At 40.5% G+C, this 25,982-nt stretch overlaps 1 protein-coding gene across 1 annotated transcript in view; it reads right to left on the minus strand.

The window, feature by feature from the left end:
* Positions 1–25,982, minus strand: part of TBC1D9 (TBC1 domain family member 9) — a 139,054-nt gene that overhangs the window by 51,907 nt on the left and 61,165 nt on the right. Inside the window, exons 3-6 of the mRNA XM_007999858.3 lie at positions 15,861–15,979; positions 8,589–8,817; positions 7,921–8,182; positions 5,882–6,089 (exon numbers count right to left, since the gene is read on the minus strand). Of these exons, the coding sequence (XP_007998049.1) occupies positions 5,882–6,089; positions 7,921–8,182; positions 8,589–8,817; positions 15,861–15,979 (818 nt within the window). The remainder of the gene's footprint in view (positions 1–5,881; positions 6,090–7,920; positions 8,183–8,588; positions 8,818–15,860; positions 15,980–25,982) is intronic.

Here is a 25,982-nt window from a genome sequence, read left to right on the forward strand (position 1 = left end):
TGTAAAGAATGTAAACAGCTTAATTGCAACCCCATCTGAACTACCAGACCGTGTGTGTGCGCATGTGCACATGTGTGTGCCTACCACATTGGGGAAATGAAAGGAAAGGAAGACATCTGTTTTAGCTCTAAACTGAAGACATATATATGGGTGATTTATAATAGGATTTTCATAAACTGGAAACTGGGATAAATGTATTAGAACTTTTCTCTTTAGCACATTAGAAAACAAATCTCAAGGCAAGCACTAGAAAAATGGTTTACTTGCAGCAGCTCTGACAATATACTTAAAGCTAAGATTTTTTCCCCTTCTTCATTTCTGCCTGCAAGTAGTCTAGACAGGTTAAACTTTAAGCTGTTCATTAGCCTTTTCATGTGAAATATATTTCCTCCAAAGCACAACTTTAGAAATGTTTTCCCTACTGAAGACTAAGTAACCTATTGAAGTTGTCTAAAAACTCTTGCATGCCTAAAAAAACAGGTCTGCTTGGGGTCCATAGACGGAAAAAGTGTAGCGTCTGACTTCTGTTTTCAGAATATATATGTTAGAGTATATACAAGATTCCCTTAATATCTATATTAAATATACATATTAATATATGACATATATAATATACATTATATATTAAACATACATTATAGAATATTAAAATATATATTAAAGGAATCTTCTGAGACACCTGAAGTTGTACATAAGGATTTTCTTTCTAATGAAATAAATGCTAGATAACAGAGGGAAATACCTCCTTTTCATGAAAAGAATTTTCCCATAACACTTACGGCATGTATTAAAGAATACTCATTTTTTAAAAATCCACAAAAGCCCCTCTTCTCACATCAAATTTTTACTAGCTCTTTTGGTTATGAGGTGTCTGGGATAAATGGAAAATGCCAAGGAGATGAAAGGTTAAATTATGTGTCTAAAACGCAGATAGCTATGTGAATCTTGATAAAGTCAAAGTGAAAAATTCCTTCGTCTAGCTGGAGCATGTATACAGCAAAAACAAAGCTTCCACATAAAACACATAAATGCTCACACGGCTTACAAAATGTTTCTCACTGATAAATGAATTCTGGCAGAACTCTATCACAAAAGCTCCCCGCCACCAGGAAAGGAGAACAGTTACATCAGAGTGTTCTACAATATAATGAGACATATTTTCATGACCAATTTGAGTCTTAAAAGAGACTGCAACTTAATCAAGTCTTGATGTTTAATATGGAATACCGGAAAGTAATTTTTGAATGAAAACAAAGGCCCGACATGTGGCTCACACCTGTAATCCCAGCACTTTGGGAGGCCTAAGCGGTCAGATCACTTGAGCTCAGGAGTTCAAGACCAGCCTGGCCAACATGATGAAATCCCATCTCTACTAAAAATACAAAAATTAGCCATGAGTGGTAGCACATGCCCGTAATTCCAGCTACTCAGCTGGCTGAGGCAGGAGAATCGTTTGATCCCAGGAGGTGGAAGAGGAGGCTGTAGTGAGCCAAGATTGTGCCACTGCACTCCAGCTTGGATGACTGTGTGAGACCCTGTATCAAAAAAAAAAAAAGAAAAAAAAAATCCTTCTCTTGCTGGCTCAGTAATTTCTTCAAAATCTATAGCAACATGATCCTGGATAAATGCTTAGCATCTGTTGACTGGATCTACCTAAAATCAATATGTAGAATGTATGTTAAAAACCTCCAGCTGGCTGGGCGCAGTGGCTCATGCCTGTAATCCCAGCATTTTGGGAGGCCGAGGCGGGTGGATCACGAGGTCAGAAGATCGAGACCATCCTGGCTAATATGGTGAAACCCCGTCTCTACTAAAAATACAAAAAAAATTAGCCGGGCGTGGCAGCATACGCCTGTAGTCCCAGCCACTCGGGAGGCTGAGGCAGGAGAAAGGCGTGAACCCGGGAGGCGGAGCTTGCAGTGAGCCGAGATCGAGCCACTGCACTCCAGCCTGACTGTCTCAAAAAAACAAAACAAAACAAAAACCTTCAGTCAATATTTCAGCTTATTTATTTAAAAAAATTAAGTGAAACAATTCTCGGTCTACACAATCCTAAAAGTGGACATTCCGTGTAGGATGTAATGTTCCCAGGGATGTCAAGCAGCCTGACTTGGTTCTGAAAGGTACCCAGCTCACATGGAGGGCACTCTCCACTCAGACCCCACGTGGATGGTGGAGACGCCCCCATTGCTCTTCTGACACTATTGTTACCTAAAGGTAATAAAAATTACATTAAGTCTTTTGCTTCTTCCGTTAGTTGGGGTGGGGCTCTACCATTAATACATCTCAGTCATCAGTTCAAAGAAAAGGCACTGCTGTCTCACTGAGCGCTTCTTTAAAGCTGCGTCTTCCAACCACAACAAGCTTGATTTCTAAATTCTACCTCTGCAGATTGCCTCTCTTCTGATTTACCCTGAAATATAGTCATATTTATTATTATCTCTGCTCTACTAGAGAAAACTAGCAAGCAGAAGAGAGGGTGAGAATATTAATCACCATTCTCTCAATTCCTCCAAGATTTCAACAGTGTATTCTAAATCACACTAAAACGTAAACAGAGCAAGCTGGCTCCAACACCCTGGAGGTGGTGACCAGAAGGACCAGCAGGACAGCAGATGTCTTCATAGCGGCTTCCAGACCCTTTCTGCTCCTCATTTCCCTTTGGATAAACTTAGAGTGATGACTCATTCAGGTCATAAATAGCACATTCATGGTATTCTTAATCCCAGAATTGGTTTCCCTAGCCAGTACAGGTAATGCTGCTTTACTACATTTGGGTAGCACTTGATGAAGAAAATTACATTCAGAATTAGGTGAAGAAAATTATGTTTAGTAACATCCTATAGCAAAAACTACTAAGAAGGTAAATTTGGGCCAGGCGTGGTGGCTCACACCTGTAGTCCCAGCACTTTGGGAGGCCGAGGTGGGCGGATCACAAGGTCAGGAGATCGAGACCATCCTGGCTAACATGGTGAAAAACCCCGTCTCTACTAAAAACACAAAAAATTAGCCGGGCGTGGTGGCAGGTGCCTGTAGTCCCAGCTACTTGGGAGGCTGTGGCAGGAGAATGGCGTGAACCCTGCAGTGAGCCGAGATTGCGCCTGCACTCCAGCCTGGGCGACAGAGCGAGACTCCATCTCAAACAAACAAAAAATGAAGGTAAATTTGGTAGAAAAAATTACAAAATACATTTCACAGTCAAATGTAAAACTGTTACATTTTTCCTGTCAGAATTTACCCACAACATATCTTGGCCTCAAATGTGTTATAACCCCAGTTAGTTGACCTTATGATAAGGAGAACTAGATTTGTCAGTTGCCTAACATTTTTCATTCTTTCTGATTCACAGTTTGACTTCTGTTTGCAATTTATAACTTAAGGAAAATTATATCTACGTTTGGGAGAAAACTAGAAGCAATGAAAAGGTCCAATCATAGGTAACTGAATGAATAAATTATGTATATACTTTATGGAATAAACTGCAGGATTTAAAATTTAATTGTGATATGGATGTGATGGTGTATGCCTGTAATCTCAGCTACTCATAGGACTAAGGCAGGAGGCTCATTTGAGCCTAGGAGTTGTCTAGTCTGTGTAATAGAGCAAGGCCCCCTATCTCTTAAAAAAATTACATTGTAGAAGAATATATATACATACAAATATTTATATATTTATATAAAAATATATATATATATTTAATCTTTTATTTTTTAGAGTTAAGGTCTTGCTCTGTCACCCAGGCTGGAATGCAGTGCTTGGATCATAGCTCACTGTGATCTCAAACTCCTGGGTTCAAGTGTTCCTCCCACTTCAGCCTCCCAAGTAGCTAGGACTATAGGCACACATCACCATCCCCAGCTACTTTTTTAAAAGTTTTAATTTTTTGTAGAGATGGGACCTTGCAATATTGCCTAGGCTGGTCTTTGAACTCCCAGCCTCAAGCAGTCCTCCTGCCCCGGCTTCTCAAAGTTCTGGGATTACAGGTATGAGCCATCACATCTGGCCTATCGAAGAATATTTAATGATTTGAAGGACACTTTAAGATATACTCAATGTTAAAGGAAATAAGTAAAAATAAAAATTCCCTATAAAGTTTTACCTCTAAATTACATAAATGACATACACACAGCAATGCAGAGAAAAAACTAGAAAGCTGTGTAATAGAATGTTAACAGTGGTCTTCTCTGAATAGGGGAACTAGGGGGGACTTTTTTCTTTTTATTTGTCTGTACTTTTACAAATTCTGGGATAAAGACATATTACTCTTAAAACAAGAAAATAAGAAGAAACTACGCCTAAATAAAAAAAAAGAAAAAGAAAAAGAAGGCAGAGAGAAACCTGAATCCTTTGCTAAAGGGATGTTAGCAAGGGGACAATCCTGATCAAATATCCAAAGCTTCCGGCCACCTTAGCTTCCCTAAAGGACCAGGGTAGGTTGGAAGAGGTCAGGTTAGAAACTGCAGGGCTGCTGGCCCCTGCATTGCCCTTTCTCTGATATCCTAACCTGGGGTCTTTGTCAACTGCAAGCCTCATGGCAAAGCTTCCAGACAAGTACCAGAGTAAGCTATCATCCTGGAGTTAGGACGGAACCCACCTCCACCCCAGAACGATAATAATGTTTCTTAGACTTTACTGTGCATAAGAATTGGCCTGTAAATTTATTAAAGCTTGCAGAGATACAGATTCAGAAGACCTGGGATGGACTCAGGGAGCTGCCATTGTGAGTAGCAGCACGATGGTTCTAACACGGGAAATCAGCGGAGCAGAGCCGAACAAACATATGGCTTTCAGACTCACAACCTAGACTGTCTCCTTTAGACCAGGGTGCCCTCAGACTGTGAGCCAGGTACAGTAAACACGTTTCCTAGTTTCTGTATTTGATCCTTTGACATCTTGGGGGCCTTGCTGACCCTGGAGGGATTACCCTTCCCAGAGCTAGCCAATTTCTAGAAAATTGCTTTCAAAGCAAATCAACCAACCTGGAGCCCACACCTCAACCACTTCCTTTACTGAATGCTCACACTCAAGACTACTATTTCCCTGCCCTTTTTAACCCAGGGACAATTAGGGACATCCCCTATGCCCCAGAGCCCACCAAAATTGTTCCAACTATCCAAGCCTAAGCCTGTTTACTTGGTGTGGCCCATTTCTTCCCTTGAAATCCCATAAGGATCTTGCCCACATTTTCTTTCCCTCTTGCCTCCTCTGACCATGGTGCTTCCATGTGTGGCCCAGCACATAGTGTGGCATGCCCTTGCCTCTCAGGATCTGTGTATAAAACAAGCTATTTCTACAGCACTCACCCCCTGATTGCTGGCCTCATCAAGCCTGAATTGTAATAAAACCTACATTTAGGCCAGGCACAGTGGCTCATGTTTGTAATCCCAGTACTTTGGGAGGCCAAGGTGGGTGGATCACCTGAGGCCAGGGGTTCGAGACCAGCCTGTCCAACATGGTGAAACTCCATCTCTACTAAAAATACAAAAATTAGCTGTGCATGGTGGCACGAGCCTGTAATTCCAGCTACTCAGGAGGCTGAGGCAGGAGAATCACTTGAACCTGGGGGGTGGAGGTTGCAGTGAGCTGAGATCATGCCACTGCTCTCCAGCCTGGGTGACAGAGCAAGACTGTCTCTAATAAAATAAAATAAAAACAAAACCTACATTAAAAAACCCCACGCTGCTTCTGGAAGAAGCGATCTCATAGGTCCCAGAGTCACAGCAGTGACAACAAACAATAAAGAGTGCAGCTGCCACCAAAGACACACGAACATTCTCCTGTGTTCAAAAGCCAACCAATTGTTGGTGAAAAATTACTCCTGGTCCACCCAGAAAAGTATTACAAATGAAACTTAAAATACCAATTTTTATCAGACACTTACCTCACGGAGAGGGATAATGAGGCTACATAAGTTCTCCTCCTTGCTGGTAAAACAGATGTAATTTGTGGACACAAACATCTGCCCCAAAATGTGCATTTTGTTAAATGGAGTCCAGAGGGTGCAGTCTGTGTGGCCATCTAATTTTTCATCTTTGGGCAGCCGGAAAAGTGCACGGTATCTCTCACTCTTTGCCCTGGCATCAAGATCACTGGAAAGCAATAATTATTATTCACATAAGAAAAATGTTTCCATACCTTCTAAATTATGCAGCAGCGGAAGTTCCCCTGGCCCATTTTTCCCCTCCTCAGTCTTGTTAGACTCATCCCTGCCTTCTCAGCTTTCTTCATACTGGAGTTAACCCCAGCCTAATGACCCAAAAGCATCATAAAATTATCTTACCATATTTCAGCCCCTTGCATAGTCACTTACCATCAATGTCTGTAAATGTTAAACAATCATAGCAAAAATAAGCCTCAACAGGAAACTCCTCCTCTTTCTAAAGAAATGCAATACACTCTAAAGAGGTCACTGCATTTCCTCTTATCCAAGCACTTTGTCGGGGGACCTTATCTTTTAAGACCTAATGAGAATGCAAACCAGCCATATGAATCCACCAGGCCTCACTGTTCACCCCAGATCAATAACAAAACTGCATGAAAAGACACAGAAACAACTCACCTTGGGCAACTATGGCTTCTGACCTTAGCTGGGTCTTCTCTTAACTAGTATCTTGTCTCTAATGAGTTCTTTGTTCTTGCTTATCATGTCAGTTATTTAAACCTCTCCCCTCAAGCTTCTACCTGACATCAGGCTCTAGTTTCTGACTTCATAGAGCAAAGGGCCATGATGCAGAAGCTCCCTCCAATTCCCTCCCTTCTGTCTCCAAAGTCACCTCCATCCTCACCTACTGTTACTTCCTCTCTGTTCCAAAGGAAGAGGTAGTATATCAGGACACACAAGCATCCTTTCCATGCTTTCTCTACAAAATATCACTTTTTAAATTATCAATTTTCTTACAGCTTTATCTCTATGTCCCTTCCTGTCCCCACACCTACCCTCACCAAAATACTCTTCTCATCTGCCTCCTTCATTTGATTCTATGTCCAATCTTTTTCATTCTAAAAAAAAAAGCAATCCTCCCCTCCTTTACCACTGAATTTCTTGAAAAAGAAGTCTATATTTGCCTAATTCCCTTTCCTTGTCTTTTTTTATTTGATCCGCTGCAGTAGCAGCATCTATCTTACACTGCTCTTTTGAAACATGCCTCAAATCACCAAGGACATCTTAATTACAAAGAACTCTGGTCAGATTTCAACTACCAAATGTACATCAATGATTTCCAATTTCGTATATCTTACTGGACTGATCTCCAATTAGATGAGCTGCAGGCACCTCAATTCAACATAATCAAAACTGACCTATAGTATCCCTTGGACATGCTCTTCCTTCTCTCATTCCCTGTGTTGACGAAGGGTAATTCCAGGCATACAGGGCATCAACTTTCTATCACCCTCTCTCTAGCTCTGCTCTCACATTCAGACTTTGAGGCTTCTCTGCAGCCTCTCCTCATCCCATGCCCTGCCACCTCCTAGCCATGTGACAAAGTTACTTTGCTCTGTGTTTTCCCTTGTGCTTCCCCCATCATCATCTTCCCTCTGGCTGAACTATCCAGGTATGGATATGTACCTGCACAGCTAACTTCTATCGCCTCTTCAGAGCCCAGCTCAAAGCACCCTCCAGTGAGAGGCCTTTCTTACACACTCTTCCCCACCTGGGCTGAGGCTAACACTCCCCATGTGTACACCCACAGCACTCTGTTCATAGGACCAGAAGAGTGCCTGCTGCCTTGTGTTGGAGCAGGTCATGTCTGTCTCACTTTCTGAACTGGAGCACCTCAGCTAGTCTTTTTTAGTTTTGTATCTATACACAGAAAAGTGTTCAGAACCCTTGAAGTTGGTCAGAAAAGATTACACTAAATAAATGAATGGGTGAGTTTCTCATTTCTAAAGTTTGGAAGACTCAAAGTCTCCATCACATACCGTTTTAGAGCAGACACTTTTTTAGGAGATTTCCTTTTGAGTTTGGGCAGGGATCTATCTTGTTCAAATCCCTCGTTGTCTAAGAGTTGCCTCATGGCTATGTTGGCGAGCTGCTCCATTAACTTGAAGGTCTCGTTGATGTTGAGGAATACAGAGAAGAAATGCTCACTGGACCGTGTGCTCACTTTGATCACATCAGGCAGAAGCAGGGTGGCATTCTTCTCGAGTTGAGTGATGTCTACCCACCGGATGACCAGTTTTGCTGAGCACAAGGAACAAACCTGGGTCAACATCTGATTCCGGAAAATCCTTTCAAGATACTGCAGTCTCACAACCCCACTCCCCCATCCCACTGAACTCCTTTGAATTTATAATACCATATTTGTTTTGCTTGTTTAAGAGGTAAATCTGGGCCATGTGAATTCTGAGGTCAGAATTATAGATTTAATCCAGGTCTACTTAATTAATTACACCTTTAGTGAATCTTTATTACTTAGTGACCATTTTGAACTGAAAAATAATTAAATTCACTTAAGTAGTAAAAAAAAATTAGTATTGACTTAGTTATAACTATAGATTTATTTCTGATATTTTGATGCAGTTTATGAGTTCAGGGCAAACCTCAGTAGACTTTCCAAAGTTTCCTACTGAAATTTGAGATGACTTACCTTCCCTTCCCATAAGAAAAGAATAAAAGCAAAGGTGGTTAATGCTGAGGTACATCCAACCCTGACGGGGGACCTTCCCCTTCCAGTAGCTGCAAGAGTAATAGTTCACAAGTTTCTCTTCCTCCGGCATCCCAAACAGCCTGTGAAATTTCACAATGGCTTCTTTAAACTTCTCCGTGTCATCATCTTCCTTTACATCATTGATTTTGTTGTATTCTGCAATGATGCCCTAATAAGGGACAAAACACAAAGCACACAACTGGTATTAATACGACTAGAGATGTACATTTTCCAGAAGAAAAAATTTCTAAGGCTAGAATTAAAAAAAAAAAATGAGGAATGCTCTTCAATGGCAACCCCCAAATTCTAAGCCAATTAACAAGTAGTATTTGTGTACTAAAATATTTTCACATAATATAGATTTTATTATACTTTTATTGGTGCTAATTTTGTTAAGTTTACTAGGAATGAAGCCTATAGTTTTACTTTACAAATGAAGAGATACAAAGATTTTGCTAGTCCTAGTGCTTTTACTGAGCTTATTATGGTAGAGTAGTCTCAAAAGTCAACTTCTGCCTTTCTCCAAGATCGATAAAAATTCATCATGAATGAGCAAGCGAGGAAAGAAAGACCAAACACATGTCACTAACTGACACTCAGCTCCACACTCACTGTCTCAGGGCCATGAATAACACTGGGGAGCCTATACGGAAAAACAAGTAATCATCTGAGCAGAAAAGGGGTAGATATGAGAGCAAAAATTATATTAGACACAGGATTTTTGGACAGTTAGACAGGAAATGAAACATCTGCCTAGCAAGTGACCAGGTTAATCTACCATTCAATCGTTATAATAACTTGAGAAGCCATTTCACTGTTACCCAGTTCCTCTGTAATTCCCTGAAAATTGGCTTCTACATATATCTTGACAGAAAATGTTCCCTTGAAATCCACCTTTGACTTTGTAATCCTCAAATCACTCCCGCCTCATCTTCATTTTCTCTGATCTCAAGGTAGAACTGAAAATGTATGAGCTTTAGAGCATGTAAGTCTTGGGTTCGTGTTCCCACTGCATCACTCTATCTGTGTAGCCTTGGCCAACTTCTCAGATTCTCATTGACAGGACTAAGCCCTCTGTAGCCCAAGGACAGAAAATTGCAATTGCCTCCTCATACCTAGAATTCCTGCTTTTCGGTTCTTAAAGCTTCTAGTGCATCCTTGATGCTCCCTAAAAATTTGTCTTCCTAAAATGGATCTGACCACAAAATTCTTACCAAAATCCTGAGCGGTTTCCAACCACAACCAGCATAAAGTCCGAAAATCTAGATCATGTACACTTTGTTTGTTTTAATGTTTTAATTTTAATTTTTATTGCAGACTGGCTGCTCCTTGTGAAGCAGAGTAATCCACAGGCAATGTGCCCAGAGTAGCCTAAATCCATGTACATTTTTGATTCCAACCAATGCTGCAACTTTTTCTCATTGTACTACATCTGACCCAAATGTCCCATTAGGAACTGTGCTCCAGCCAGCCTGAGGCACCCTTGGGGCCTGAACATGTCATTTCTGCACTTTCCCACCTTCCTGCCTGTGGTCCTCCCATTCTACATGCCTAAAATCTGGAATCGGACTGTTCTGTTTCATGAATCCTACCAAGTCCCAAAGTCTCCTGTGAGCCTTTTCTCAACTATCATTCTTTTCCCCCCACATGATGTTGATTCTCTCTGCATTATGTATTGAAATCATTTCCTGAGTCTTATTTCCACTGCAGACCTTTTACCCTGTTGCTAGTAGTTGTGATGCTGCCAAGTAGACGGCAGGAGAAAGGGCTTCAGTCTTCTGTAATCTCTGTCACTGCTCAATTTTAGTTAAAAGGATAGAATAGGCCAGGCGCGGTGGCTCAAGCCTGTAATCCCAACACTTTGGGAGGCCGAGACGGGTGGATCACGAGGTCAGGAGATCGAGACCATCCTGACTAACATGGTGAAACCCCGTCTCTACTAAAAAATACAAAAAACTAGCCGGGCGCGGTGGCGGGCGCCTGTAGTCCCAGCTACTCGGGAGGCTGAGGCAGGAGAATGGCGTGAACCCAGGAGGCGGAGCTTGCAGTGAGCTGAGATCCGGCCACTGCACTCCAGACTGGGCGACAGAGCAAGACTCCGTCTCAAAAAAAAAAAAAAAAAAAAAAAAAGGATAGAATAGCTCCTTCCCAGGTTCTACAGGTCTTTCTACAGGTTTCACATAATATAAAATAGGTCATTCCAGTTCTAGGCAACAGCTTCTTATGACTTTGGAAAATCCTATTATATCAGATATTCAATACAAATGTAAATATGCAAAAGAACATTGACGGGTAATTTACAGAAAGGAGAAATTTAACTTAGCAAACATGTTGTTTACTTAGTAAACAACAACCGTAACAGCAAATGGTGGGCTTACTATGCAAGCACAGCCCCAAGACAAGTCTTCATCCTATTCTAACAAAACCATCCCAAAGTCCCTCTACACAGTCCAGGAATTACTATATAATAGCTTCTCAAATGGCATCCTGACAATACTCTCCACACTCTAATTTACTTTATATGGCCACTTTTCTGAAACAGAGATCTGACTATAGCATTCCCACCTTAAAATCTTCCACAGGCTCTCAGTGAAAGAGAAAAGAAGTCTGCACTGAATCTTAACCCATAAAATCTGCTCTCAACCTTCCCAAGTCAACCTTTCCAGGTCCAGCATAAATACCACCTTCCCTGTGAAACCAGCCCAATTCCAAATGGGTTCTGCGCATTCTCACATCTATGCTGTCTTAATTTACATGCTGGCTGAAAATAGCGTGTTTATGTGTCCTTCTACAACTAAATATGAATTCCAAAGATAAAAAGAGTGTCTTGATCATTTTAATCACCAATATCTAGCACCTAAAAGATGTTCAAAATTATTAAATGAATCCATGTTGTTTTTCCAAATTAAAAGGTATCTTAAAGGGTCATATCTTAGTCTTTATTGTATAATCTAGCGTCATAGATTTCTAAATCTAAAATTGTTTTGGAGTTAGCAATGCCTGAGAAATTAGGTACCAAGTTGCTAACTTCTGTTCCTTGGTCATACTGGAGGGCATTAAGGATAGCAATAGAAGTAGCGATGTGCTTCCCTGGAAAAATATCTAAAATAAGGATATTTTCCTCTAATTACTATTGATATCACTCCACCAAGAGAACAAAGACATTAAGCTCAATGAAGGTCAGGAGGGAGCTCAATTTTGGACCCAGACTATTCTAGGGACAAACAGGCATTGGTAGTGTTACTTTAAGAAATTCAGACAACTGAAGGCAGCATGAGGGCATGGGACCTGTGGGTGGGAAGGAGAAGTCAATTCAGAAGGGAAGAGGGATGAAAAATGCCTTTCGCAGTTGGCAAACACACCTATGGCCTATGTGACATTTCAAAGTTGTCAGTGCCTTTAGAGAAGGATCAAAAAACATCTACGAATGAAAGATTAAATAAATGAATGAGTACATAAAAATAACTGAATGAGAACCCGCTAACAGAAAGCAGCAGCTGGGCCTCCAGGGAATCATCAAAGGCTAACAACTCAGGGTAAGCCTGCAAACCCTCAAGAGGGCTAACATGCTATTCTCCTGGCTCGCTGCAGTAGCACTCTTATCTAAAGTCAAAATGAGCAGAATTTGAGAATGAGTGACACATAACAAACCAAATGAAAGCTACACATTTTGAGCAGAACTATGCTATCTAAAGATCTATTAAATACCACATTTCTAGAATGCTCATTGAAATTTTTTTTTTTTTTTTTTTTTTTTTTGAGATGGAGTTTTGCTCTTGTTGCCCAGGCCGGAGGGCAATAGCTTGATCTCAGCTCACTGCAACCTCCACCTCCTCGCCTCCTGGGTTCAAGTGATTCTCCTGCCTCAGCCTCCCAAGTACCTAGGATTACGGGCATGCACTACCACGCCTGGCTAATTTTTTTTGTATTTTTAGTAGAGATGGGGTTTCTGCACGTTGATCAGGCTGGTCTCGAACTCCTGACCTCAGGTGATCTGCCCACCATGGCCTCCTAAAAATGCTAGGATTACAGGCAAGAGCCACCGCGCCCAGCCCGCTCATCGAAATTTTAAAGAGAAAATGCTTTTATATATGAGAGTAAATACAGCCAAGAACCATCACTCAGAAACACTCCAGGGTCTAATATACTAGTATCAACAGACAAGGCCTTGCCAGCTCATTTCAACAGTGAGGCTAATAGTCTCCATAAGGCTAATATCCCAACTTTCTCAACTCTAAGAAAGGAAATAATCCAGAATGTAGAACCTTTTCTTAGTTGGCTATAATTTTTTAGCCAGGTAGACTAGAATATGGAACAAAGGATAGAATAGCTCCTTCCCAGGTTCTACAGGTCTTTCTACAGGTTTCACATAATATAAAATAGGTCATTCCAGTTCTAGGCAACAGCTTCTTATGACTTTGGAAAATCCTATTATATCAGATATTCAATACAAATTTAAATATGTAAAAGAACATTGACAGGTAATTTACAGAGAGGAGAAATTTAACTTAGCAAACATGAAAAACTATTCAACCCCATAATAACCAAAGACAAAACTAAAACATTAAGGCCTTAACTTCTACCTATTATATTTGAAAAACAATTTAAACAACCAAAATGCCGAAAGCAAGCAACGGTGTAATCACACAGAGATTTTAATATACTGACAATATCTACTAAGGTCTATTAAAAATACTTAAACTACTTAACCCATTCATTCAAATTTTGTAATCTATCCCAAAGGGGGAAAAACACAGCCTGTGGGTAAAGTTATACTGTTTGAACAAAAGTATTAACTGGAGTTTTATTTGTACCTGCCATCCACTAGTCTAGAAGCTAAGGTGACTTCTAGAAAGACAGAAATGGTAAAGTCAATTATGGAATAATAACTAAAAATTATATAACAATATTGTAGATACTGATCAAGAAAAAAAGAAGAGAACAAAATTATATGTACATGAGACTACTATTATGACAATACGCATATAAGAAGTGGGGAGGCCGGGCATGGTGGCTCAGGCCTGTACTTCCATCACTTTGGGAAGCTGAGGTGGGTGGATTGCTTGAGCCTAGGAGTTCAAGACCAGCCTGGGCAACGTAGTGAGACTCTGTCTCTAATAAAAAAATAAAACAAATAGTTAAGAAAAAGGGGGTCTGGTTAGAAATATGCAAAATGCTACATAAGTTGTTTGGATTAAGGTTGCATCTGTAGTTAACTATTACATTTATAATTTATAAAAGTTAATTAGGTCTTAAAACAAACAACTTTGTTGGTTCCCTTGATTATTGGACAATATGTGAAAGCTTAAACCATTCATTTGCACATGAATGACATTCTTTCACACATAACTGCATTAATAGCAAATCACTCCTCATAATTGGTTTCAGGGGAATTAAATCTGACATTTTTGGTATAATACAAACAAAAAGGAAAATGCCTGTTTGACATAATTGGTCCTTGTTTGTTTTACTTATTTCTCCTGGCTAATGTCACTTCTAAGCTTTAGTTTCTTCCTACAGCTCTTTTTTTGCTTTTTTGAGACAGAGTCTCACTCTGTTGCCCAGGCTGGAGTGCAGTGGTGCAGTCATGGCTCACTGCAGGTTTGATCTCCTGAGGAAGGGGAATCGCTTGAACCCAGGAGGCAGAGGTTGCAGTAAGCACACATCGCACCACTGCACTCTAGCCTGGGCAACAAGAGCGAAACTCTGTCTCAATAAATAAATAAATAAATGGGGACTATGACAAGGACAAAGGAGGCAATTTGTAGGGGCTCCCTCTAAATCTGGGGTAGTGTGAGCACCAGAATAATTAAGTCCAGTAACGAAACATAAGCAACTGGAAAATATAGGAATCCATGAGTCCATATCAATCATCAATAAATAATAAATAAATGGAGGGAAGGCTCTTACTTATAGTAGAACAATAGTTGCCAAATAGTAAATGTGGGAGAGGCCTGGAATTGGACAAGCATTATTTTATAAAATTGCCATCTTGTCAACTATCACAGTAAAGAGTGGTTCAGATGAAAAATCATCAATGGATCGATCCTAAATCAAGAGGGAAATTTTGACAAGGAGTGACATATTTGTGTGGCCTGAAAATGTTTTCTTACAGAAAACTGTTTATTATCTGCAAAGCCAAAATTAGTAACTCTACAGTGGAGAAATTGGATATAACACCTTGGGCTTATAATGCCAAAGAAGGGTAAATGAGTGTCATGTGCCTCAAGAAATAATACCTTGAGGAGGACATAGGATCACCTATACAGTATTCTATCCAGGAATGCAACATCTGAATCGATTCATAATATCTGATGAAATGCATAATGAAAACATTCTAGTAAGAAAACCAGAATTTTATACTTTAAAAACCTCAATGTCATACAAGACAAGGAAAGGCTATGGAAATATTCCAGGCTGAAGGAGACTAAAAAATGAAAACTGAATGCAATGTCTTCCTAGATTATAACCTGTACTGGAGTGGGGGTAGCGAAGGCTATAAAGGGCATTAAGTGGGCCAGTTAATGAAATTAGAATGTGTGTCAAATATTCTAGTATTAATGTTAAACGTACATATAATGTTAAATACTGCAGGTGATAAATATAGTGTTGTCATTTAACAGAACATCCTGCATGTTCTCATTCACATGTGGGAGCTTAAAAACTTGGTCACATGGAGACAGAGTAGAATGATAGATTCCAGAGGCTAGGAAAGTTGTGAAGGTGGGAAGGGGAACAAAGAGGCTTGTGAATGGTACAAACTTACAGTTAGACAGAATAAATAAGTTCTAATGTTTCATAGTGACTAGGTGACTATAGTTAGCAACAATATATTGTCTATTTCAAAGTACCTAGAAGAGAGGACTTGAAATGTTACCAACACATAGAAATAATAAATACTCCAGATGATGAATACCCCAAATACCTTGACTTGATCATTCCACATTCTATGATATAAAAAACACTTACATGTACCCCATAAATATGTAAAATATCATGTATCAATAAAAGAAAAAAAAAAGAATAGCCCTATTCTTAGAAAATACACACTGAAGGAGGCAAACACACACAACAAAGCAAATGGTGTAAAATGTTATCAGGTGAATTTGGGTAAAGGGATACAGGTATGTTTTATTCAATTCTTATTTTTACAACATTTCTATAAATTTGAAATTATTTCCAATTAAAAAGGTTTTTCTTTTATCCCACTACCTGTATTTTTCCTCTCACGAATGTGGTGATATCATTCTCATTTTCAAAGATGGAGAGTGTCTGCAAGAGATTTTGCTCAAGCCATTCCCAGTGTTCAGTGATTTCTTTCCTGGAACCACCTGTACAAATGAAAATAATAATTCATGTCAGATTTCATGCCAAAGATATTTTAAAAACCAGGCTCACTTTGTCAATATAGTCTATACCATCAAAGGAGACTATCGGACCAAGAGCTCTGCTTTTAAATGCTTTCTCTCCTCCAGAGGAGACACACACACAAGACATTTAAGGATGTGGAAACGCAAGAGTAATATTATAATCAAGTTGTGTGATAATCAAGTTTGATTAGGTAAGTGCAGAGGCTTTGAGGACACTGTTTCAGATCAGAAGGCAGCAACACTTCTCAAATTCACTTTTCTAGACTAGAGTTTAGCACATCCCTCCCCTTTCCTCCCTTCTAGAATTTGCACTTTACAGAGTAACATAGATCTTATGATACCAGGTTACAGTTGTTAAGCTGCAACAATATGAGATCTTTGGTATGCCACTGGAGAACTGATGTAACCACCTTCTATAATGGCCAAAAAATTACTCTCACTCACTTCAATTATGAATGAGATGTGAAAATGGACTATCACTAGGGAACAGCAGCCTGGCTCTCATTAGCATGGTTGCCTTGAAATGTAATGGGATGAGGTCATCCTTGTAGCCTCAACCAAGTCACCACATTCTGGTCAATAATAAGAAGCATTTAAGATACCTCTTCTGGCAACCTCCAAACTTAAACAATCAGCTTTGCAGCATATGTAATCACTACTCTGTTTTTGTTCACAGCTGCAGGGCATAACAGGTATGCCATCAGGGTGGGGGTATAAAGATACTGGACTAAATTCCCTTAGTGACTGTTAATGATCTTATAGAAAAATGGCTTTTTATAATTTGTCCATATATCATATATATGTGTGTGTATGTGTGTCATATATATATGTGTGTGTGTATATATATAGTATGCACTGCTCATTCCAGAACTAAAGAAGGATTTTGTGATTCCATTGATTCACCCCTCAGGATTCTCCTTCGATTTCCAAGTTATATTTTACTTGATTTCTTTAAAGTGCCTTTTCTCTCTGTTCTTTGTCAGTGAGATCTCAGAATCTGATTCTTGACAAAGAAAGACAGGAGACACAGTGCATCTGCAATTATACTCAGAACTGTGGCAGAACTAAAATCTCTGAGAGAATGAGAGAAAGAAATTCATGAGAGAGAGAGAATGACAAATTTCAGATACACTGAGGAAAGGCAAAACAAAACCCACATTTACTTTCTTTTACTTTGAGACTAAACATTAAAATTGCCTACAAGGGATGCTTATGTGAAGAATAAAAAGCAGGTATCGGCTGAGTGCACTGGTTCATGCCTGTAATCCTGGCACTTCGGGAAGCTAAAGCAGGAGGATCACTAGAGCCCAGGAGTTCAAGACCAGCCTGGGTAACATGGGGAGACCCAGTCTCTACAAATAATAATAAGAAAAATTAGTCAGACGTGGTGGCGTGTGCCTGTATTCCAGCTACTTGGGAGGCGGAGGTGAGAGGACCACATGAACCTAGGAAGTTGAGGTTGCAGTGAGCCATGATCACACCACGGTACTCCAGCTTTGACAGGGACACATTGAGACCCTGTCTAAAAGAAAAAAAAAAAGCAGGTCTCTTAGTGGAGAAGAGTCCAGTGAAAACACTGAAGAATACATTGCTCCTCCTCTTGGGTATTTTCCATACTTGCTCTTTCAGGGCCATAGATTACCACGTGTAAAAGTAGTGGGATAACTGTCCTACAATGTCATGGCAAGACTCTGAAATCAGGACACCCGGGTACCCCCTCCTTCTTTGCCAACAGTCAGCTGGGTGACTATAGACAGGTACTTAATCTCTGTCTCAAATTCTGTAAAATTGAGATCAATTAAAAACACAAAACTGGCTGGGGGCAGTGGCACACTCCTCTCATCCCAGTGCTTTGGGAGGTGAGGGGCTCACTTGAGGCCAGGAGTTTGAGACCAGCCTGGGGAACACAGTGAGACCCTCATCTCTACAAAAAACAAAAAAATTAGCCGGGAGTGGTGGCACACACCCGTAGCTCCTAGCTACGCCAGAGGCTGATGTGGGAGGACAGTTTGAACCCAAGAGTTTGAGGTTGCAGTGAGCCATGATGGTGATACTGCACTTCAGCCTGGGCAACAGAGTGAGACCCTGTGGAGACAGAGAGACTCCAATAAAACAACAACCACCTTTACCCGTCTCAGAGAAATACTATGAAAATCACAAGGGCTAATGTCTGTAGATACATTGTGGACAGTAAAAACACTGTTCAAATGCAAAGTACAATGCCTATTTGAAATATTTAGGGAATGAGTCATTTTGGAGTTTGAGTGCTTTAAAATATTTTAAACTTAAACATTTTAAATACTAATTGGAACATTTTTTCAGACATACAGAGCGCTTCCTTGTCTGTAACCAGGTCATCACCATCACCAGCTGTGACATGCGGCAGACACAGAGAGCCCTGTGCAGAATAAAGGCCGGCCATGAATCCTCCACCCGGCTCTTCCATCTGTGCTTGTTGGCACTGTCAGATGGACTGCACCTTAGGACAGAGGTATTCCTGGGAACCACAGAACTGACTTCTGCAGACCCAGGAGGCATAATTTGTCTCTGTTTTGCCTCTCATCTGTCCCTGCCTACATTGGTCACAGATGTGCCTTGTAGAGTCTGAGCCTTGGCTCAGCCAGGATAATCTGGCTCTTGACTGGTATCTCACTATGCTCTGTGCTTTACCAAGTTATCACACCAGGTACTTTACTTTCAGAATCCCATGGAATCCAACACTATTCCTTGGTTGTCATGGATAGAAAAGCCCCCGTCAGCCACAAGACCTATCAGTTTTGCACACGCTGCTTTCAAAGCTTCCCTTCCTCCTTCCTTCTCCCCTTCCCTTCCCTTCCCCCTTCCCTTCCCTTCCCTCTACTCTTCCCTTCCTCCTTTCCCCCTTTGCCCTTCCCTTCCCCCTTCTTCCCCTTCCCCCTTCCACCCTCCCCTTCCCCCTTCCTCCCTTCCCTTCCCTCCCCCTTCCCCCTCCCCTTCCCTCTTCCTCCCCTCCCTTCCCTTCCTCCTCCCTTCCCCCTTCTTCCCCTCCCTTCCTCCTCCCTTCTCCCTCCCTTCCCTTCCCTTCCCTCCCCTTCCCTTCCTCCCCTTTTTTTTTTTTTTTGGCGGGGGACAGAGTCACGCTCTGTTGCCCAGGCCAGAGTACAGTGGCATGATCTTGGCTCACTGCATCCTCAACCTCCTGGGGCTCAGGAGATCCTATCACCTCAGCATCCCCAGCAGCTGGGACTACTGGTGCATCTCACCACACCCTGCTAATTGTTTTTATATTTCCAGTAGGTCTCAAACTCCTGGCCTCAAGTAATCCGCCAGCCTTGGCCTCCTGAAGTGCTGGGATTACAGGCATGAGCCACCATGCCTGGCCTGTGTGCTTTATGCATAAAGAAAGGATGAAGGTTTCTTTATGCACACATTTCTATATGTACATCCCCACCACACACATACTTCCATAGCAGAAATGGTATATGCCCATATGAATGCACTCATTCACTAAACATCTACTTGTACCTCTAACCGTCACTGACATTATATGAAGGTCCACATGGTTAATGTATCTTTCCCACCCCATCTTCAAATAGTCATCTGAGTAATCTTGCACTGAAGTTCAGGTTTACTGTCATTGTTTCCCCATCTGTTGCCTCCGTTGCTGCCCCAGGATCTGCTGTTCCACACTGCCCACTGTCCATCATTTCCATAATCCCCACCATCCACCTCCAACATTGTTCTCACCACTGGCTCTTTTCTCTACTGCTCGCTATGAGGTAGGTAATGCCTACATGTCTATCTTCCTTTACCAGCACTAGCCCCAAACCTATTGCTTCTGCTTGTACTGTTTTTGTTCTGTCCTCTGTCTCCTGTCCTTCCTCCCATACTTGTGTCACATGAAAAGGCTGGCCTTTTGGAGTCATCGCCAGCCACTCACTACTCCCATGTACAGGAGAGGTACTGGGACCATAAGTCCCAGGATCTTCAAGCCTTTCGGCATGCTCAGTGCTTTGTGGCTGTTTCAGTACTGCCAAAAGAGGTTTTGGAGGTTTCTTCTGGCTACATCTAAGCCTAAGAAGTTTCAGAAGACTGGATTCTATGACCAGTGTAGCCGGAACTCTAAAAGTAAAGGTCCTGGTGTGATGACTTGGTAAAGGACAGAACATGGTGAGAGCACCACTCAAGAGTCAGAAGAACTTTGTATATCATTGTATGAATCCATTATCATCATATGCTATTTTAGAAACGAAAAAGACAAACAGCATCAGTAAACAGCAGCTTTAGGAATTAAACTATGGATTCCTGTCTAGACCCAACAGATACTTTCTGGGGAGAATAATGTCAAAGTATGTTTTTAAATTTATATTTACTGCACAAATGCACCATATTCTCTGAACGCTTTCCTAAATGCACAAAGAAGCAGTGAGGACAGGTGTTCCAGCTCCAGGTTCTGGTCACTAAAACTATAAGGATACCTAAAGCCAGGACTGAATTCACCACTATCGTCTGAAAATGCCAATCCAGTAAAAATACTTTTGGAAGCAGGTGGCCACTTCTGTCACTTCTCACCCCAGAAAAAAGGGTCCAAGTTACCTCTCAGCAATATCAGAGCAAATGCCACTTTTTCTGGACCACTCCTTAGTAACCTGTGAGACTCCAAAGGAAACGTGTTTGAATCCCAAATGTTGCTTATAAATGGCTCTTCCATTTCTCAAGTAAGTAAGTATACGTGCTGCAATAATTCAAGTCTAAAAACTTGTTGTTAAAATGAGATAGTATGAAGCTCCTTTGTCATGACCCTGACAAGGAACTAATCTGTTTATCCAGCAGCTTGAAGAAACTGTGTTAGGACACTCAGAAGAGAAAGGAATGGCTTGGCTGTAGATTTTCTGGACAGGCCCCATTTACAGAGATGCAGCAGGAAAAACAAGCTGACCCGACTGTGCAATCAGCTGGAATAACAAAGAACCCTGAGGTTGGGTATGAGAATCCTTCAGGAAATGCAAGTTAAAGCATTCTACTCTGGCTAAAAACTAGAACGCTTGATAGGCTTAAGGTTTAGACATTGATTTCTAAAAAATAAGAATCTTCATCATTTAGAGTAGTTTTTAGGGTAATGGCCAGAGGCCCTAAATATACACCTGGGCAAACTTTTTAATGTTGTCTGCAATGAAGAAAAACACGAAATCATCCTAGTCTAATTATTCATCTAGTTTGAAATCTATCTTAAAGTCATGAAGTGTACTTGAAATAAATAGAAGATGGACCTCCAAAATGATTCCATCACATCTGGCCTCTGAGGATTAAGAACAAAGGTTTAAGGCTCCATTGATAGATATTCGGCAGATATTTTTTGCATGATGCATGATTCATAATGCATTTTTTTCCTTTCTATCTCCTAGGAATAATACATTTTGTTTCTGGGACTGCAGATCTTGAGAAAAACCTGTATTGTAGAATAACTAAAATGGTAAATTCTCATTGATCATAAGTGTATGTATGCACATGTGTAGGTACACTTGTATGTGCATATAAAAATAAAAACCACTCATCACATAGCAGAAAACAAAACCAAAAACCCAATAAGCCTCCAAAGGATTAAAAAGCAACTGACCTAGTATTTTCAGATTCAGAGCAGGCTATGTGGATCACCGAGCTCACATGAATAGCACTTGAAGCTAATTAAATAAAGGGAACCAAATGAAGAAATCATCTGTATTATGGCCTTTTCCAATATAATCTTATCCACAAAGATGATAATTTTGAAGTTTCCATATCAAATGAAGGCAAGAGTACTACTCCACACATAGGAGCAAAATTTAACCTGTCCCTGTATTTACCAAGCCACCTTGTACTTTCTACACCCAGAAAAATTGCAAACTTATATTCAGAGAGGGCAAAAGACAAAACCCAAAAATAACATGGTGATTTGAAACATTTTTAGAAAAAATGAAAATATACTTTTTCAAAATCCGCATCTAACTAAAGTTATAATTATAATTAGGTTAAGTAAGATGATAATGATAATGTCCTCTATTATTTGTGCTTACCAAGAATAGGCATCACACTTAACTACTAAAATGTCAAACAGGCCGGGCACGGTGGCTCACACCTGTAATCCCAGCACTTTGAGGGGCCAAGGCAGGTGGATCACTTGAGCTTAGGAGTTCGAGACCAGCATGGGCAACATGGTGAAACCCTATCTCTACAAAAATTACAAAAATTACCAGGGTGTGATGGTGTGTGCCAGCTACTCAGGAGGCTGAGGTAGGGGGTCACCTAAGAACGGGAGATCAAGGCTGCAGTGAGCTGTGACTGTGCCACTGCATTCCAGCCTTGCTCACTCCACTACAGAGTGAGATCCTGTTTCAAAACAACAACAACAACAACAAAACTGTCAAACATATCCAGATTTTTCTGGCTCTGAAGCCTACATTCTTTTTTTTTTTTTTAATAATCTTTTTTCATTTATTTATTTATTTTAATAGAGACAGAGTCTCACTATGTTGGCCAGTCTGGTCTCGAACTCCTGGGCTCACGTGATCTTCCCAACTCAGCTTCCCAAAGTGCGGGGATTACAGGCATGAGCCACTGTGCACATCCAAAGTCCACACTCTAAATTGCTACACTTTGCTGCCTTCTATCATGTTTTACAAGTGCAGCGAGTAGGAATAAAGGTTAAATTATCTGAAATAAGAAGAAGCCTGGTTATGAGTGAGGCAATTTTACTTAATGCCTCAGACCATGTCAAAAAAGTACACCTGGTTTCAAACTTCTACAATGTCACACGCTAACTCTGGGGCCATGGGTAAGTTACTTTAACCTCTTTGTCCTTCAGATTTCTTGCCTGTAATATGTAAGAAACAACACTTAACACATTGGTTTGTGCTACAGATTAAGTCAGGTAATACACTTCAAGTCCTTAGCATAGGCCTAGAACACAGAAAACACCAAATAATTACTTTTGGAATTATCTTAAGCAGCAGAACACAAAGACCTCATCTTTAAATGTGATTCAGAAAATATTTCTGTCTTCTGATGTCAAGAAAAGAAACTAGCTGCTTAACTACTGCTCGACTAACATACATTTAGCACAAACCTCTCGGGCCCTGGAACTCTTATGTTTGACTGCAAAGGGTACATATTATATGCCTAGATGCCCTTGTGTAACTATGATAAGATTCTGACATAACTCTGCTTATAATCTCTTATGGGCATAATAATATGCTCATAGCTTTATAATCACTTTGAGAACAGAGAGTCCCAGGTAACTCATTCAGCCTTGGCAGTAAGAATCAGTATTAACATCCTTATTTTACTGGATAGTGGGAACACAAATGTCTATCTTTCTGGAGGGCAATCAGGCTAGAGATATTAATTACCTGCATATCCTCTTTTTAACTTTTTAATTTTTGCTATTTTAATTATATGTATATTCTTTGATTCAACATATCTACTTCCATAAATTTATCCTAAGGTGATAATTAAGAGAATATGCAAAGATTTTTTTAGGAGAATATTCACTAAGATTGTTCAAAATACAGTAACATTCGGGGAAAAAACCCTAGATTTCCAATAACATACTGAGTAGATCATTTATGTTACATTCACATAAAATATCTACTTATTAAAATTGATAGGTCAGGCGCAGTGGCTCACACTGGTAATCCTAGCACTTGGGGAGGCCGAGGTGGGTGTATTAATTGAGGTCAGGAGTTTGAGATCAGCCTGGATAGCATGATGAAACCTCATGTCTACTAAAAATACAAAAATTAGCCAGGAGTGGTGGCGTGCACCTGTAGCCCCAGCTATATATTTGTATATATAGGTATATAAAGTATACTGGAGATTTTTTAAAGTCTAGAAAGTGATGATTTATGATATGGTATTTTGTTTTCTTTTTATTCATTTTACGTATCTATATTTTGTAATTTTTGCAATAAACATGTATTGCTTGAAGAAAAAGGAGAAATTATTTTTGTTTGCTTTCTTAACTCACTGTGTTTCTAAGGATACGAGAATAGTCCTTGACTTACACAGACCAAGAAAGAATTACAAAAATATCTATCAACTTTCACATTACGTCTGCTTCATGCAGAAGGCAACTAAATTACCCAACACTTTATTTATTTACAGTAGAGAATAAGAGCAGAACCAATTAGCAATCTTTAATTAAACTCTGGGTCTTACCATTTGCTAACTAAAAGAATATTTAATCATAAAAGCCATGGGGCCGCTTAAGAAGTCCTGGATGGGAGTGGGGAGACCTGAGAACTTGGTCTGAGCACCACATAACTAGTTATAACCAGGAATGTGAACTTGGACAATTCACCTTGCCTCTGCATCCTACTACAATAAGAGGGGCAAGCAAGACGGTGGCTGATCTATCTTTCATTTCTGAAACACAATGACCATCTAGGCCCAGATGACATTCTGGAATGGAAGGGATACTAAACCAATACACAGCCAAATCAAGGCACTGTTCAGCATTGTCATCAGTGAGGTGTCCGTCAAACACATCCCCTCCACGCTTTACTTTATTAGCCCTTTTTGAAGGTCAGATGCATCCAGAAGGAACTGCCAGCAGCTCTTCTGTATCTTTGTTTCTAATTCTCCTGAGGTGTCCCAGAACTCCTTTCTTGAGATTGTATCCTTGGAATGACCTACATTCCTATGTGTCCATATTCCCATGGAGATCACATAATCAACCCTTTTTACTGTTAGAACCTTCTGGTCCTTATAATGGGGAGAAAGCCAAATGGCTTTCTACCTCTGCCAACCGAAGGCCAAGGAAGACAATGGACTGGGCTCTCTTCTGCCTGTGGAACACCATATCCAAAACAAGAGCTGCTGGGGGCATACCTGTACCTATTTAGTATTCTCATGTGAGCCCCAGGTGCAAAATAGTCAATTCACTGGTAAACCATGAGAGACACAATTGTCAGAGTACAGTATAACCAGCTCAACAAAACTGGCTGGATAAAACGTAGAATTTACTGTACAAACCACTAAACAAAATGCCCTTCTGTAGGCTAGAATTGTTGACATAATGGCATATTAGCCAAAAAGAACAAAAACTGCATTTTGGGTACTAGTGAAATGAAATGGTCATCGTTTAGGAAAGTTTTCTGGCTCCCTTTCCCAATTAAATTTCTCCATGTCAAGGAAATGTAAATGATCAACTTCTTCAGACCAGTCTGGATAAACTAACAGAAGATTATTTGTTAGTAAGTATGAGGCGAGCCGGGCATGGTGGCTCATGCCTGTAATCCCAGCACTTTGGGAGGCTGAGATGGGCGGATCACCTGAGTCAGAAGTTCAAGACCAGCCTGGCCAACACGGTGAAACTCCATCTCTGTTAAAAACACAAAAATTACCCAGGCGTGGTGGCAGGCACATGTAATCCCAGCTACTCGGGAGGCTGAGGCAGGAGAATCACTTGAATCCAGGAGGCAGAAGTTGCAATGAGCCGAGATTGTGCCACTGTACTCTAGCCTGGGTGACAAGGCAAGAGTCTGTCTCAAAAAAATAAAAAAGATAAAAAGAGGAGGCATGTGAAAATAATGTCTCATCAAATAATTCGTGGTACCTCCACCCCGCTTTCTGTATGATTCATATTGCCCAGGGCCAGGTGCTTATTATAGTGGCAGTAAGATGGTCAGAAAGAGTCCTCCTGCCTGATTTCATGTGGGTCAAGTCTAAGGCAAATCATACAGCTAGGATTTACCAGTAACACTACTATTGCTCTATGTGGTCTATGTCAAGACATTGGTGGCAGATGCTCCCTTTAATTCAATTTATGCTTATTAAAGATTTACAAAACACATGACAAGATCAAGATTTACAGAAAAAGGTTTTATAATCCCACGAATTCCACAAGGCAGTGAGTTAGACTTACCCAATTGTCTGCAGAAGTTTCTTTTATAGCAATATTTCATAAAATCCTAGCAAATCAGAAGTTTTTAATATATTTTCCTACCCC

Source organism: Chlorocebus sabaeus, chromosome 7, assembly GCF_047675955.1.
Source record: "Chlorocebus sabaeus isolate Y175 chromosome 7, mChlSab1.0.hap1, whole genome shotgun sequence".
NCBI lineage: Eukaryota > Metazoa > Chordata > Mammalia > Primates > Cercopithecidae > Chlorocebus > Chlorocebus sabaeus.